This window comes from Mustela nivalis (assembly GCF_964662115.1).
Source record: "Mustela nivalis genome assembly, chromosome: 8".
NCBI classification, from domain to species: domain Eukaryota; kingdom Metazoa; phylum Chordata; class Mammalia; order Carnivora; family Mustelidae; genus Mustela; species Mustela nivalis.
In genome coordinates, this window is record NC_139027.1 from 59035635 (window position 1) to 59049856 (window position 14222).

General features: G+C 33.9%; 1 protein-coding gene and 1 long non-coding RNA gene across 21 annotated transcripts in view; one reads left to right on the plus strand and one right to left on the minus strand.

Moving 5' to 3' along the window:
• LOC309872503 overlaps positions 1-14222 on the plus strand; it is an 857896-nt gene that overhangs the window by 707078 nt on the left and 136596 nt on the right. The window lies entirely within an intron of this gene.
• EHBP1 (EH domain binding protein 1) overlaps positions 1-14222 on the minus strand; it is a 348209-nt gene that overhangs the window by 174501 nt on the left and 159486 nt on the right. For 15 of the 20 annotated variants that reach the window (XM_082746615.1, XM_082746623.1, XM_082746631.1 and 12 more), the window contains 2 exons: positions 8199-8321; positions 3509-3749 (listed from right to left, as the gene is read on the minus strand). In XM_082746615.1, the coding sequence (XP_082602741.1) occupies positions 3509-3749; positions 8199-8321 (364 nt within the window). Of the gene's footprint in view, positions 1-3508; positions 3750-8198; positions 8322-8965; positions 9071-14222 lie in introns of all 20 variants that reach the window. The other 5 variants (XM_082746626.1, XM_082746627.1, XM_082746613.1 and 2 more) reach the window with 1 other exon arrangement.

Genomic DNA, 14222 nt, shown 5'->3' on the forward strand with positions numbered 1-14222 from the left:
GTAGTTTTTTTCCTCTCACTCTGAAACTTTACATTTCTTTGGAAAAAACACATTTCTTAAATGAGTGCGTAGAGTCTCTGAATAAAATTCAAAGACAACTTTTCTTTGGAAATGGACATACAACCATACCAGAAATAATTTTATGCTGGAAGAGTCATTTCATAAATGTCTTGAAAAAATATTATTGCTGGGGCGCCTGGGTGGCTCAGTGGGTTAAGCCTCTGCCTTCGGCTCAGGTCATGATCTCAGGGTCCTGAGATCGAGCCCCGCATCAGGCTCTCTGCTCAGCGGGGAGCCTGCTTCCTCCTTTCTCTCTCTCTGCCTCTCTACGTACTTGCACTCTCTCTCACAAATAAATAAAATAAATAAAATCTTTAAAAAAAAATATTATTGCTTTCTCAGTTTTCATTTTTGCTACATAAACTAATGGCTGAACTAACTCCCAAACACAAGAAACTGAGAAAACCCCTGTGGTTGCTAAGCACACAGGACACATGCTACTTGCACTAAAGGGTATTTACTTTCTCTTAGTGCTGATGGATATACTGAGGTTCTGAAGGTTGCTTTACACATCAAAGTACTCGGCACTATTCATTTGTGATAAGTTTTATGTCAGAGGATGCAGGAAGAGTTTGGTAATGGAAGATGAGTAATATAGGCTTTTCACTCGATGAAAGGTCATAAGTTTATTATTGAAGTAAGAACAAATTTTGGAAGATTTCTGCTAATATAATTGGACCTACAGACTTTTGGACAAAAAAGGCGGAGAAACAGAGTTCTCCCTGAACTCTCAAATTAGCTGATGAGCAATCTTCAGAATATGTATGTAGATTCCTATTAAAAAAAAAAAGCTAAAGTGTTTATAGGTTCCCTCTGGTAATCTCAGATGATTGAGCAATTTAGAATGTTCTTTATTCATGGGAAACTTGTAAAGACTGTGACTTTCATGTGGAAAAAAAGAATGGTCAAAAGGAAACACCCAGTGATTCTGATTTTAGTTTTTATTAAAGCATTTTAAAAGTTTAAGCAAACATTAGATGTCTCTTTAATTTGTTAATAGGAGAGAGCAGGGTGTGTGTGTGTATGTTGTGTAATACTCATGCATCTTGGAATGACTGAATGCTTGTACTTAAAGTTTATATTTACATTCAAATACTCTAGGTGTGTGGCTATTACTCAGCACCTACACCACCCATGAGAAATTTTATTTTGATCACACATTAGCTATTTCAAAGAAAACAGATATAACTTTAGCAGTTGAGTTGAGTTGAGCTAACTTTTTCAACCCCTATAGTTATTAATCAGTATTGAAATCTAAACCTAGGTTTGGAATCAGCTGATCACTTCCATGTATTTCCATGCACTTATAGAAAATGAGAGCTTTTTTAGGTTTTATTAAAATATAACTAGGCCCATGGAAGCATATAGCACATGTGAGAGTCACAGGCCATGTGGTGTAAAATGGAAAAAGCTTGAGAAATGCAGTTCCAAAGCAACAGAAAACAAGTCAACTACTTTATTCTTCCAAGCAAGTCTTTCAAATATTTGAATTTGGTTATTGTAGTTTTCTAAAATAATCTCTATGTCCCTATGCCCTCAATCACTGCTCTTTTGATGTGGTTTCTGGACATTTTGATGACACTGTTGCTCTATTCTTTTAATGCTCTGAATCATCAATGCTCCTTGTAAAGAGTAGCATCCAGAAGTAAAATAGTGCTCAAAGCAAGAGCTGACCAATGCACAGGAAAGAAATGGCATATCTTTCTTAACACCAAGCGATTGCTCCCAAGATTGATACAGGAGCCTTTTTTAAAAATTCCCCTCTCAGTCTATAATATCCCCATTATTTTGAAAGATTTTCCTACTAAACTGTATTTTTAAAGGAATAACTATTTTTCACAAGATCTAAATAATCTTCATATACTAAAATTCACATATTTCTGAGAAAAACAAAGACCCATGTAGCCTTACTAAAAGTAAACATATAATTACTATTCTATTAATTCCATCATCACCTGTTTCATTTCTACGTCCATACCTAATGACTGAGTTTCTTCCTCATGATGGGTCAGATTTTCCTGTTTCTTTACATGCCTAATAGATTTTTGACTGGTTGTTGGACACTGTCAATTTTATGTTTTGGGTGCTGGATTTTTTGGTATTCCTTTTGGTATCTCTGGTATATCTGCATGATGTGCAGATAAGTTACTTGGAAATATTCTGATTCTTTGAGCCTTGCTCTTAAGCTCTGTTAGGGCAAGCCTAGAACAGCCTTTAGTGCAGGGCTAATCTCACCACATTTTTGAGACACTCTGATGAGAACCTTACTTGATGTCCCATATGTAAGGAACCACTTGGAAACAAACTATTCTTGGTCCTGGGTGAACTCCAGGGATGTTTCTGTGAGACTCTTTGTCCTTAATAATTTCTTCATATGTATGCTCTCATCAATACTCAGCTAAAGTCTCAGGGGGAACCGTCTACAGATCTCTGAAACTCAGGTTCTGAGTAGCTCTCTCTTCTCAGATACCCTGTCCACAATTCTATTCTATTCTCCTCAGTACCCCCAAAGTCCAAACTGTCTTCTCAATCCATGGAGATTACTAGGACTTTTAGGCTCTTCTTCCCAAACTAGAGTTGGAAATTCTCTCCCTTAAATAAAGCTTGGAGAAGCACAGGGCTCACTTTTGTTTTTGTTCTCTCAGAAATCACTGTCCTGTGCTATTTGCATACAATATCTGAAAACCATTTTTTCATATATTTCATTCAGCTTTTTAGTTTTTTAAGACAAGAAGCTATATCCAGCCTATTACTTCATCTATTACTTCCACCTCCAGCTAGAGGTGGAAGTTTTGTTGTTGCTATTTAACATACTCAGGGCCACAGTCTGCAGCCACACAGGCTGTGGACTGTGTAACTCCAGAATACCATGTGCACACACCCTTCTCCTATCTTCACCCTAAATTTGAGTAAAATGGCAGCCCTAATCATACTGACTTTTTAAAATGAGCTTGTAACAATAACACTCATATTTCGATAAGAATCATAACTCAAATGAAGGCAATTCCTAATTTATAATTGCTATGGTCTTGTTTGGCATTTGACAAGTGTTCTCATCAAAACGATATCATAAATGACGATTTGGTTCCCACAAGAGAACCTAACATTATTGAAGTGTAATGCCTACAGTAACTGATTAAAAACACTTAAGCACCATTTATAATGTGATTTTTGTGGGAAGACACAATTGGAATTCTAACTAGAGATTTCAATAACATACTCCGTCGTTAATTTAGGGTGCACATACATTCACATGGAAGAGGGTGGAAGAATAAGTATCAAAATAAGAATAAGTATCAAAATCATAAAAATTCAGATGGATATGAGATAGATACTAACTTGTAAACTGTGTATTAATGCTGGGACAGAACTCTTTATACCAATTACAGAAGCATCTCTTTAAACAAAGAGACTGACTTATGATGATTGCAGAATAAAATGTACTTACTCATCCAACTCTTCTTCTTCTGTTTTAGAGCTATCAGCATAGAGGTACTTGCTCATGTCCACAGGTCTTACATTTTTTCTTTTTGTAGACTGAGGAGGAGAGTCCTTTATAGTTACAAAAGTTTCTGGCTCATCGAATGGGTTCAAATACTGTGGAGTTTGTATCTCTTTAAAGGGATTATAGCTATTACTATAAAAAGATTCTTCTGATTTTTTAGGTGATGCTGTTTCAGTGATGGGTTCTATAAAACAATAGCAAAAAATGAATTAAACAAAATACTATCTCATATTTTCTCATATTCTTAGTGTTTAAAAAATGAACTTTAATTAATACTCAGAGAGGCTGAAAGAGTCAAAACAACAATACATTTTAGAGGGGCTAAGTTCAGATGTGTTACCTAAGATCTTTGTCTACTTCTCCAGGAATGCTGCTCCCTCAAACGGTAGCTTTGAACAGGCTATTTTTATTTTTTAATTTAATTTAATTCTATTTTATTTTATTTACAGGGGGAGAGGGGGAGGAGGCATGGAGAGAGGGAGACAGAGAATCTTTTTTTTTTTTTAGCTTTAAAATTATATTTTATTTTATATTATTTTTAAAATTTTTTTTCAACAAAGTATTATAGATTTTATTTTTTTAATTAAAAAAATTTTTTATAAACATATAATGTATTATTAGCCCCAGGGGTACAGGTCTGTGAATCGCCAGGTTTACACACTTCACAGCACTCACCATAGCACATACCCTCCCCAATGTCCATAACTCTACCACCCTCTCCCTACCCACCTCCCCACGGCCACCCTCAGTTTGTTTTGTAACATTAAAAGTCTCTTTTGGTTTGTCTCCCTCCCGATCCCATCTTGTTTCATTTATTCTTTTCCTACCCCCCTAATACACTCGCCGGTTGCATATCCACTTCCTCATATCAGGGAGATCATATGATAGTTGAGACAGAGAATCTTAAGCAGGTTTTGCACCCAGCATGGAGCCCAACATGGGCTTGATCTCACAACCCTGAAATCATGACCTGAGCCAAAATCAAGAGTCAGACACTTAACCAACCTAGTCACCTAGGCGCCGCTAAAATGGCATCTTTGGAATCTCCTTGGAGTCTTTAATATTATTAGCATTACAGTATCTAATATTTGAAATTTTAACCTTCCTAGAGGACAATTCTATTATTATTTTATTTGCCTATACTAGTTTGCCATCTTAAACTGATATAAAATACATGTGTTTTTAAGAACATAAAGTGGATTAAATTTTGAAGTTGGTTTTGGTAGCTACAGAAGCAGAGACCACTCAGGGAACTAAAAATTCACTCTGGACTGTATCAAATATATACCCACGTATCACTGAATTCATTTCGCAAAGCCTTCCAAGAGTAGGTTTCTGTATGCTATAAGACCTTAAAATTTAGAGCTTTTAATGAGATGGGTTGATTTTTTTCAATATAACTTTGATCCAAAAAGTACTCTATTTAGTAATGTAAAGGACTAACATAAGAATTCTCATGTAGAAAGCGCTACATTAAAGTCATATTGATAAGCTGATAGATATGTCACACCAAATTTTTCTAAATTTTATTATTTTAAATTTCATTTTGAAAACCAAGGTACCCTTAAAAATAAAATTCTGACTCCCAGCACAAAAAGAACTACAATAGCATCATGTTCTCCAACAATACTTATGAAGTGCCTAGTACCAGTCTTTTTCTTATGTGTCTTAATATTTTATTTTTTTAATGTGTCTTAATGCTTTAAAACAAAACTAGAATTTATAATAAAACTGTCCAATATTTGGTCACAGATTCTGCTGATAAAAACAATGTTTTCCCAGACTAAAGAAGTTTAAGAAAGCTAACAATCAAAGGGTAGTTTAAAAGTTTATGCCATGCAATTCTGACAAAATACTCTAGAAGGCAAAAAACTGATTACTGAAATTCTCAAGAAAAATAACTATTTCATAAGTGACTTCAAAAAATTTAATCCAATTATTATACAAATTTCATGACTGACATATTTATGACTTTTATATTTTAAAGTCAAGCTCCTTTTACTTACACTGTAGACATTAGCCCAGAAAACTTATTTTGTCTTTATATTGGAGAAAAACCTCTGAACTGAAATTCTATACACCTTGGAAAAGCAATTAAAAAGTGTGAAAGAGAATTCATAAAATCATAATAAATACTGAAATGAATTTAAATAAATCTTAAATTTTAAATTTAAATTTAAATCTAGACTACTCTAGAGAAGAGACACAGTAACTAACTTTTTTAACACCAGGATAATATTCAAACTTAACACTTCATTAGATTCTTTATAGTAATGTAAACAAGGCATTTTCTTTTCTTTATAGGGGAAAAGAGGCTGGAAAATTTTTGCCTATTCAATTTTTATTAAGAAATATCAAGTCTCAAATGCTTGAGAAACCGACAAAACTGGTCAGCGAAAATGATTTTTATTTTTTACTTTCAGGAAAAGGATTGCAAAAATTGACCCAAGCAGATTCATCAGTTACAAAACCAAAAGCAAGATAGTATTCAAACTATAGAGCACAGCTTGAAGATGACAGAAATGGCAACAAAGGAGGGTTTAAAATGAGATTATTTTATATAAAAGCTAACAAACACATTTAACAACTTTCTAAAAGGGTCACTGAAGCACAGAATGTCATGAATGTAAGAGAAGAATTGAAGCTATAAAAGCAAATAAAAGAACCACCTAAACACTCAACAAATTATTTTTTCCTCCAATGCTTTTGTTACTTGAGGATGCAGATTTTCATCAATAAAAATTAAAAAACTATTTCTAAAAAACAAGCATTCTTCTATTAGAAAATACTTAGACCAAAGACTATAAGAAGAGTATATTTAGGGGCGCCTGGGTGGCTCAGTGGGTTAAGCCACTGCCTTCGGCTCAGGTCATGATCTCAGGGTCCTGGGATCGAGTCCCGCATCGGGCTCTCTGCTCGGCAGAGAGCCTGCTTCCTTCTCTCTCTCTCTCTGCCTGCCTCTCTGTCTACTTGTGATTTCTCTCTGTCAAGTAAATAAATAAAATCTTTAAAAAAAAAAAAAAAAAGAAGAAGAAGAGTATATTTAAAGAAAATATTGGTTGTCACTTTTTTTTTTTTTTTTTTAGCTCTATAAGCATGGTTAAAGATTCTGAATCAGGTTGACTAAACTCGCCTAAATAGAAATGCTGTATTACGTCTTACCTGCTACTCCTTTCTATACCTCAGAAAACAGAGCCATATATATATTTTTAAAACTATTTTTATTTCACTTTGAAATGGAAAGCTCAAATACTGATATCTCAGAATATTTTGGTAATATTTAGAAAACTCAGATGGATGTAGTATACAATTGAGAAGAAGCCATATGGTCAAAAGACAGTAATTCGGAATCTTAGCTCCAACTCCACTTCCATTTACCTAAAGTTTTTGCTCAAATCAGCAAATTCCTCTGGGCCTCCACTTCCTAATCTATGAAAAGAGGCAGCTGAAGTAGATTACTTCTAAGATTTATTACAACCATTGACATTTAAAATTCATTCTTAATATATACCGCTCACAACAACAAAAATATCTCAATAAATTAAATTTATGAATTTAGAATCTGGTAAGAAGGGAGAAAGTAAAGGATGAGAAGGAGAAATGGAGTACAAAATGATATTGCTCCAAGAAGAGTAAATCTTGAAGCTAAAACCTCATTTTTACCATGACAGGTAGTAACAAAATTCTTCAAAGCTCATGAGGATTTCATAAGAGCAGTCTAAAAGATGTACACACTGGTTAATCATTCTTGCATTTACTTTGAAAAAAGTTTAATTAAACAGAGGTCTCACTTCTTCAACAGTTCTTATCTAGGCTTTAAGAGTTCAAAACTACTTGAAAAGAAAAATGACTCAGGAAAAAAAAAATTCTGTGGATGTATTCCACACAAGTATGTTGTATATATGATTGCAGGAGTGTTCAATCTTCTTTTTGCTCCATGCTATTTACATGCACAACTTACTCTTAACTACTTACTATAATTCTCAGCCCAAGACATGGAGTGGGGGTGGGGGAGTTCACTGGACTCTGCAGGAAAGGGCATAGGCACTGAGAGAGGGAGAAGCCATCCCACAACCCCAATATTAGCATGTTACAACTTGGCCTTACTTGACAGACCAATCTAATGAGACTTTACTATATGCCAGCTAATTGAAACACTGTCATCTCTAACATTAGAGCTTTACCATCTAACTTGACCAAACTGTTAGAGTATTTAAAAATAACCCCCATTTAGAAGGTGGGTAGAGAGGAAAGGTGAAATAGGTGCTGAGGATTCAGATTACACTTATCGTGATGAGCACTGAGTAATGAATAGAATTGCTGAATCACTGTTTGGTACACCTGAAACCAATGTAACACTGCATGTTAATTATACTGGAATGAAAAAAAATAAACCCCATGTAAATGTTTATGTAAAGGTTTCTTTTTTCTTTATTCAATGGAAGCTACACAGATTTGTTAATCAACTGCATTGAATACAATATCATCATAAACAAAAATTATTTTGAATCTTAAAAAAAAAAACTCTTCCTACATTACAATTCAAGATTATACTTGATTGAATTCAAGATTCAATACAAGACTGAATTTGGTTTTATAAAGACTTTTAAAAGTACAGAAAAAAACTCGTTACCTTCTGAGTCAGGATCTCCAAATGGGTTTAATTCTGCTACATCAGGATCACCAAATGGATTTAAAGTCACAGTGGCCAAGTCCTTTTCTGCCTCATCCAAAAAGTTCAGTTTGTTGATAAGCTCTGAAAGTAAACGTTATGTGTTAGTTCACTATGACTGTAGTTAAGTATAATTCCTGATCATTCAAAAAATATTTCAAATTGTAAAACTTCACACTAACAATACCTGCAAATAATAAGACATAGCATTTTACCTCTGGCAGAATGCCATTCATGTATTTTGTAGCATACCAACATTTTCAAATAAAACAAAACAAATATATGCATATTAATTTGAAAATTATATCAGATAATGAACTAGAGAAACTTTCATCAGCCTAATTTAATCCAATAAAGTGCTGATTCTTAGAATATCTTTCAGTTCTAAATATGAATAATTCAATGGGTTTAATATAAACAAATATTTTAAAGACAGTATGGTTATAATACATAAGCTAGCTGAAGAAATATGCCATGTTATATAATCAATTATTATCTTAAAGATGTTTCTAAATCACTGCCTATCAAGGATACTATTATAAGGCTTTGCTAAAGATGGTAAGTATTGTTGTTGTCTGTTGGTACGCTACAAATTACCAAAGAAAACATTTAAGAAAAAGCACAAAGACAAAACTGACGGCTAATAAATACAGACAGAAGTCAAGAGGTAGCAGGTCACAGTAAATACAGGCAATCAGAAGCAGAAAGAAAGGAAGAAGCTCTTAGACCTTCAGAGGAACTGGCTGATTTAGCTGAAGGCATATTTGCTTGCTTTATGCAGTCATCTTGATCTTCATCTAAGCTGCTCAGAGCATTCAATTGGTTTACAATTTCTGTAAACAGAAGCCAGTCGAGACAAATGTAAGGTAAGGTCATTTAATTAAAGAGCCATAGAAGCATGCTGTTACTCAAAAAGACAAAGAGAGGGGATGTTTGGTTAATCAGGAGAATACATTCAGAGGATGTTATTTTGATGGACTATAGCAGATGTATTTAACGGAAAGTGACGTTGTACTCTTATTTTAAAATAGAAAATATTTTGTTAAATTTATATTATTAATATAACATCCTTATTAATAAACACAAAACAAAGATAATAACTCAAGAGGCTGACATTGGCTTTAGCAACTTCCTGTTGTATTTATAAAACAGTGGTTTAAATGCATGTTAGAACAATTAAAAATGTCCGTTGATAACTACAGAAAAAAAGTATTATTTGTTTCATATTATAAACATAAGCTAAGGTTTTAAGAGTTTATCTACATGAATCATGAACAGAAAAACACTTGTTTCATGTTCTAGAATTTTAAAAAATCAGCACATAATAAGAAGAGCAGGCAACAGCTACTATTTTCTACAGCAATTGTTCTTTTATGGGAACTCTTGAGTATTAGCTTTAGAAAATCTTACAATTTAGCCAATAAGAAACAAAAGGTTAGATAGAAAAATATTAAAATAAGATAGAATTCATTTTGTGCATAAGCAGAATTTTTATCATGAGTCATATATATTTTGGACAACTCAATATGTGTAATTATCATTCACTGAGTGAAAATTAACTGGAAAAAAAAATAACAAAAGCCTAGTGGAGTATTCTAGTTAATCCTTGCTGTTTCCAAAGTTACAACCTGGGAATAGCTTAGGCATTAGGACAAATCAAACAGGTCGAGATTATTCAGTGGGAAAGAAAAAAAAGTTAAAAATAGAAAAGAGTTGTAAATTCAGCTTTAAAAATTGTGTTAACACTATGAATCTAAGTACACATTCTAAATTTCATTTAAACTAAATCACAGAATACACAGTTGTAATAAGTTTGTCTTCATCCATTCATTTGTTGTTGAATAAACATTTATCACTCTGTGCCAAGTATTATCCTTGGGACATAAAGATGAAAAAAACATACATGGCACTGTCCTCCGGGAATTTGTATTGTATAAAAATACATATTAATATTGAAACAGGCTTAGTAAATGACTATTGGAGCATTAGATGGTCAGAAATACTAGTGTTATTTTACAGATCTTTGAGCTAAATATATACACAAATGTGATAAACTTATTCAATTTTTGTCTTGATGAAAAATACATTTTGCGTGAATAAAACTGCTTGAGATGGTCACATAAACCACAGAATGTAAGGAGTAAATTCTTTTAACATGAGTTATATGTTGACTTCTTTGAGTGATTTTGAATAGTAAGAGTTGGATAGTCAGACTTTATAAAATTTTTTTTTCATTTTATTCTGCCAATGGTTTTAAACCCCACTCTCACTCAACCTAGTAAACTCCTCATTAAGATAGAGCTCATCCATAAACTAGATCCTTTACCTCTCACAGATAGTTATAACTTGGTAATTTTTAAGGAAATACGGATAGAGGATCAGTGTTAAGTGGTTACCAGTGCATGACTGACTTTTTTCATTTAATACTAGTTACATATTATTTAAAATTTGCAAATGATTCTTAACTTTGGAAGCATGAAAAAAGAAATATTAACAACAGCAGCTAAACTTTCCATTCCTCCTAGAACTTCCGCTTCTAGACTTTCATTCATATTAACAAAGTGAAAGGTAATTCTGTTTAGCTATACCAATACTTTCTCTCTTTGGCATGCAAATAAATGTTAATTCAAATCATAATAAGAGGCAATCTCCAAAGAAATTCATTTACCTATTTAATAAATATTTATCAAAAACTTGTTATATATCTTTGGTAATACCTGCCTCATCACTTTATATTTTTGTGGGATAGGTAAGTGAAGCATTATACATTATATGATAAGTATGATAAATATTATGATTGAGATATGCATTACAGGCCATGTGAAACTGGAAAAGAGGAGGCAGATAGCTCATTCTAAGGTCAGGAAGGCCTTCTGAACTTATCTAAATTTGAGCTAATCCTAGACATCATCATTATTATTATTATTATTATTATTATTAAAGAAGAAATGAAGAGCATTCTACAGGACAAAAGGGAGATAAATGAGAACAAGACACATCTGAAGAACTGCAAGTTGTATGGGGTTTAAGATGTCAGAGGTGGAAAACAGAATGAGATGAGGTTCGCAAATGTCCTATTCTAAGATTATTGTGGTTAAGCCAAAGAATGTGATCTTTACTCTGAGAACTATGGGAATCCACTGAAAAATCAAAATGTGTATTTTAGAAACATCACTCCAGCAGCAACATGGTGGCGGCATTTGGAAAAAAAACAGGACAGGAAGGAAGAAGATGAGTAGTTCAGCAACACCACTCCAAGAAAAGAGGCAATCAATAAATATTTGCTAATTAAAGAATAAATTAAGAATATAGATTTGGCAGTTAATTTGATGTGAAGGATAGGGAAAGGAATCTAGGACAAGTGCCAGCTCTCTATCTTGGATGACTATGTGGATAGTATTCTATTACTGTGATGGGGGCTATTCAGTTCAGAACATAGCAAGCTACAAGTGTCTGTGAAACTTCCAGGGAAATAATTCAACTGGCAGATACAGATATTGGTCTGGAACCCAAAATAATTTTGTTATGTATTTCTCCCTTTAAAAAAGCACTTTTCAGGGCACCTGGGTGGCTCAGTCGGTTAAGTGTCTGACTCTTGATTTGGGCTAAAGTCATGATCTCAGGGTGTGAGACTAAGCCCACATCAGGCTCTGCACTGGCCATGAAGTCTGCTTTAGATTCTCTCTTTTCCTCTTCTGCTTCCCCCCTCCCTCTCCAAAACAAACAAACAAACAAACAAACAAAAAAACCACTTTTCTGTCCTTTTAATTTCCCATAGCCAATGTATTTTAAAATATATAATCGGAAAAAAGTTAAAAATTTAAAAGACTTATGACAAAAATATATCCCCAGAATTGTTTTAGGCAGGAAGCTTTCTCAGTAGTATATTACCTTGACTAAAACCCTTCCTGGCCCAATATATTTATATAATAGTGTATTACTTTTTATTATGGTCTGGTTTCACCAAATATTTATACATTTGAAGAATGCTAAGAATACTATGTAACAGCATAAATTTCTACCCCAGTGCTACTCAAATTGAGCAATAAACTTGTACTGTAAAACTTAGTCATAGCAACAGTGTATCATTCTGGACTTGCTTCACATTGGTGAAAACAAGAAGGAAAACTAAATTAGGGGCAGGCAATCGAAGAATAGGGTCAAGTAATTTGAGACTCTCCTTTAGTTAGGAAGGCAAAAGAAGATAGAAATTGACCACAAGAGATTATCACACTGAACCAAAAAGGTAGTTGGGGTGGTGGCATTAAGAGTAGGTGATGTCTTCCTTTTGAAAAAGACCGTAGCTGAGTTAAAAGAAGAAAAAATAAACTGCCTAGAGATAGAACTTACCTGCAAATCTTGTAGCATCCTCATTGTTCTCTCTAAAGCATAATAATATTCAGTACAGTTCTATCTCATTTTAAGATGGTCTAAGAGGGTAACCTTTCAGCTTCCTGGCAGAATCATGGTTCAAAAAATATCATTTTTCTCACAGGCTCAGGTCCATAAATGTTTGATTTATGGATATAACTAATGGGTTTAATAATATGATTTTTAATCCCATGGTGCATCACAATGGAGAAAGGAGGAGCTACTTAAAGCAGAAAAGATAACATTGAGAAGTCTGTCCCTAGGACCTCCAACACCTCCCTCTTAATTAGTAAGCCTTAGTAGCGTAGTAATATGATCAAGTTCCTCCCAATTTTTTAGATACGCCCCTCAACCATCATCAGCCTTTTCTAGTTTAGTCAGACTCTCTTAATCCTCGTAAGAAAACAACTTTAGAACAGTAGTCCACAATTTCTCACCTACCATTCGTTCTTCAACTCATTGCACCTTTTTTATTTCCACCTTTACCCATCCCCTTTTCCAAAACTGCTCTCAGGTCACCACTGTATAGTCTAGATGGCAAGTACACTAGATACCTGTCAGCTCTTATCATACTTGAACTCTGTATGAATAAATGTGATTAGCCCTTCCTTCCTTGAAATTCCTTCCAGGACAATAGTACCACCTGGTTTTCTCCTATCTCTTTGATAGTTCTGTCTTGGTCTCATTTAATAGTAACTATTCTTCCCTCTACTTCTTAAATATTATCTTAAATATTATCTATTCCCTAGAACTCCATCATAGGTCTTATTTTTTTTTTTCTCCCTAAATTTGCTCTTTCTGGAAAAATTCATGTACTCTCCTGGCTTAACCTAACACAGAAATGCAGATTCGTTTGACTACTGGGCACTTTCACCCTAATGACCTGAGACATTCCCCTCACACACTTACACAAAAAATGGAATTAAATAGCTGTGTATCTATTTCATGTTCGTCTTTCATCTGTGAAACAGCAGTTTTTAGCATGGCTGGAACTTAACACATGTGAATGAATGAAGGAGTGAATGAACTGAATGAGTCATAATAATTGGCATCATATTTGTAGAGTCAGAAATACCTGTATTTTTAAATTATATATGTTTATCTATATGTCTATCTATGTATCCATACATGTATCTAGCTATATTTCACTTACCTATCTAAGTGTTAGAGTTTAAGCCATCACACCAAAATTTGGTGGCTTAAAACAAGTTACTATCCCTGGGGCTAAGTCATTTAAAAGTTTAAACTGGACTTGATATCCAAAATAGGTTCTATACTTGCATGTTTGGTATTTCAGTTGAGAAAGCAGGAACAAGTGGATGCTGGCCATGCATATCTCTCTCCCAAAGTGTCCTGTCCACATAGCTAATTTGTAGTTCCTCTCAGCATAGCATTTCAGGATAGCTGGACTTTTTTACATGGCAGCTGGCTTTCCCCCAAGCATTCTTTATAAGAGGGCCAGGCAGATGATATGAGGCACTTTATGACTTAGCTTTTTAAGTTACAAAGTGTCACTTTAGGGCTAGCCCAGATGTAAGAGAGAAGACTACCAAAGGACATGAATCATAGGAAGAATGGTTCACTGGAGACAATCTTTGGAGACTAGCTATCACA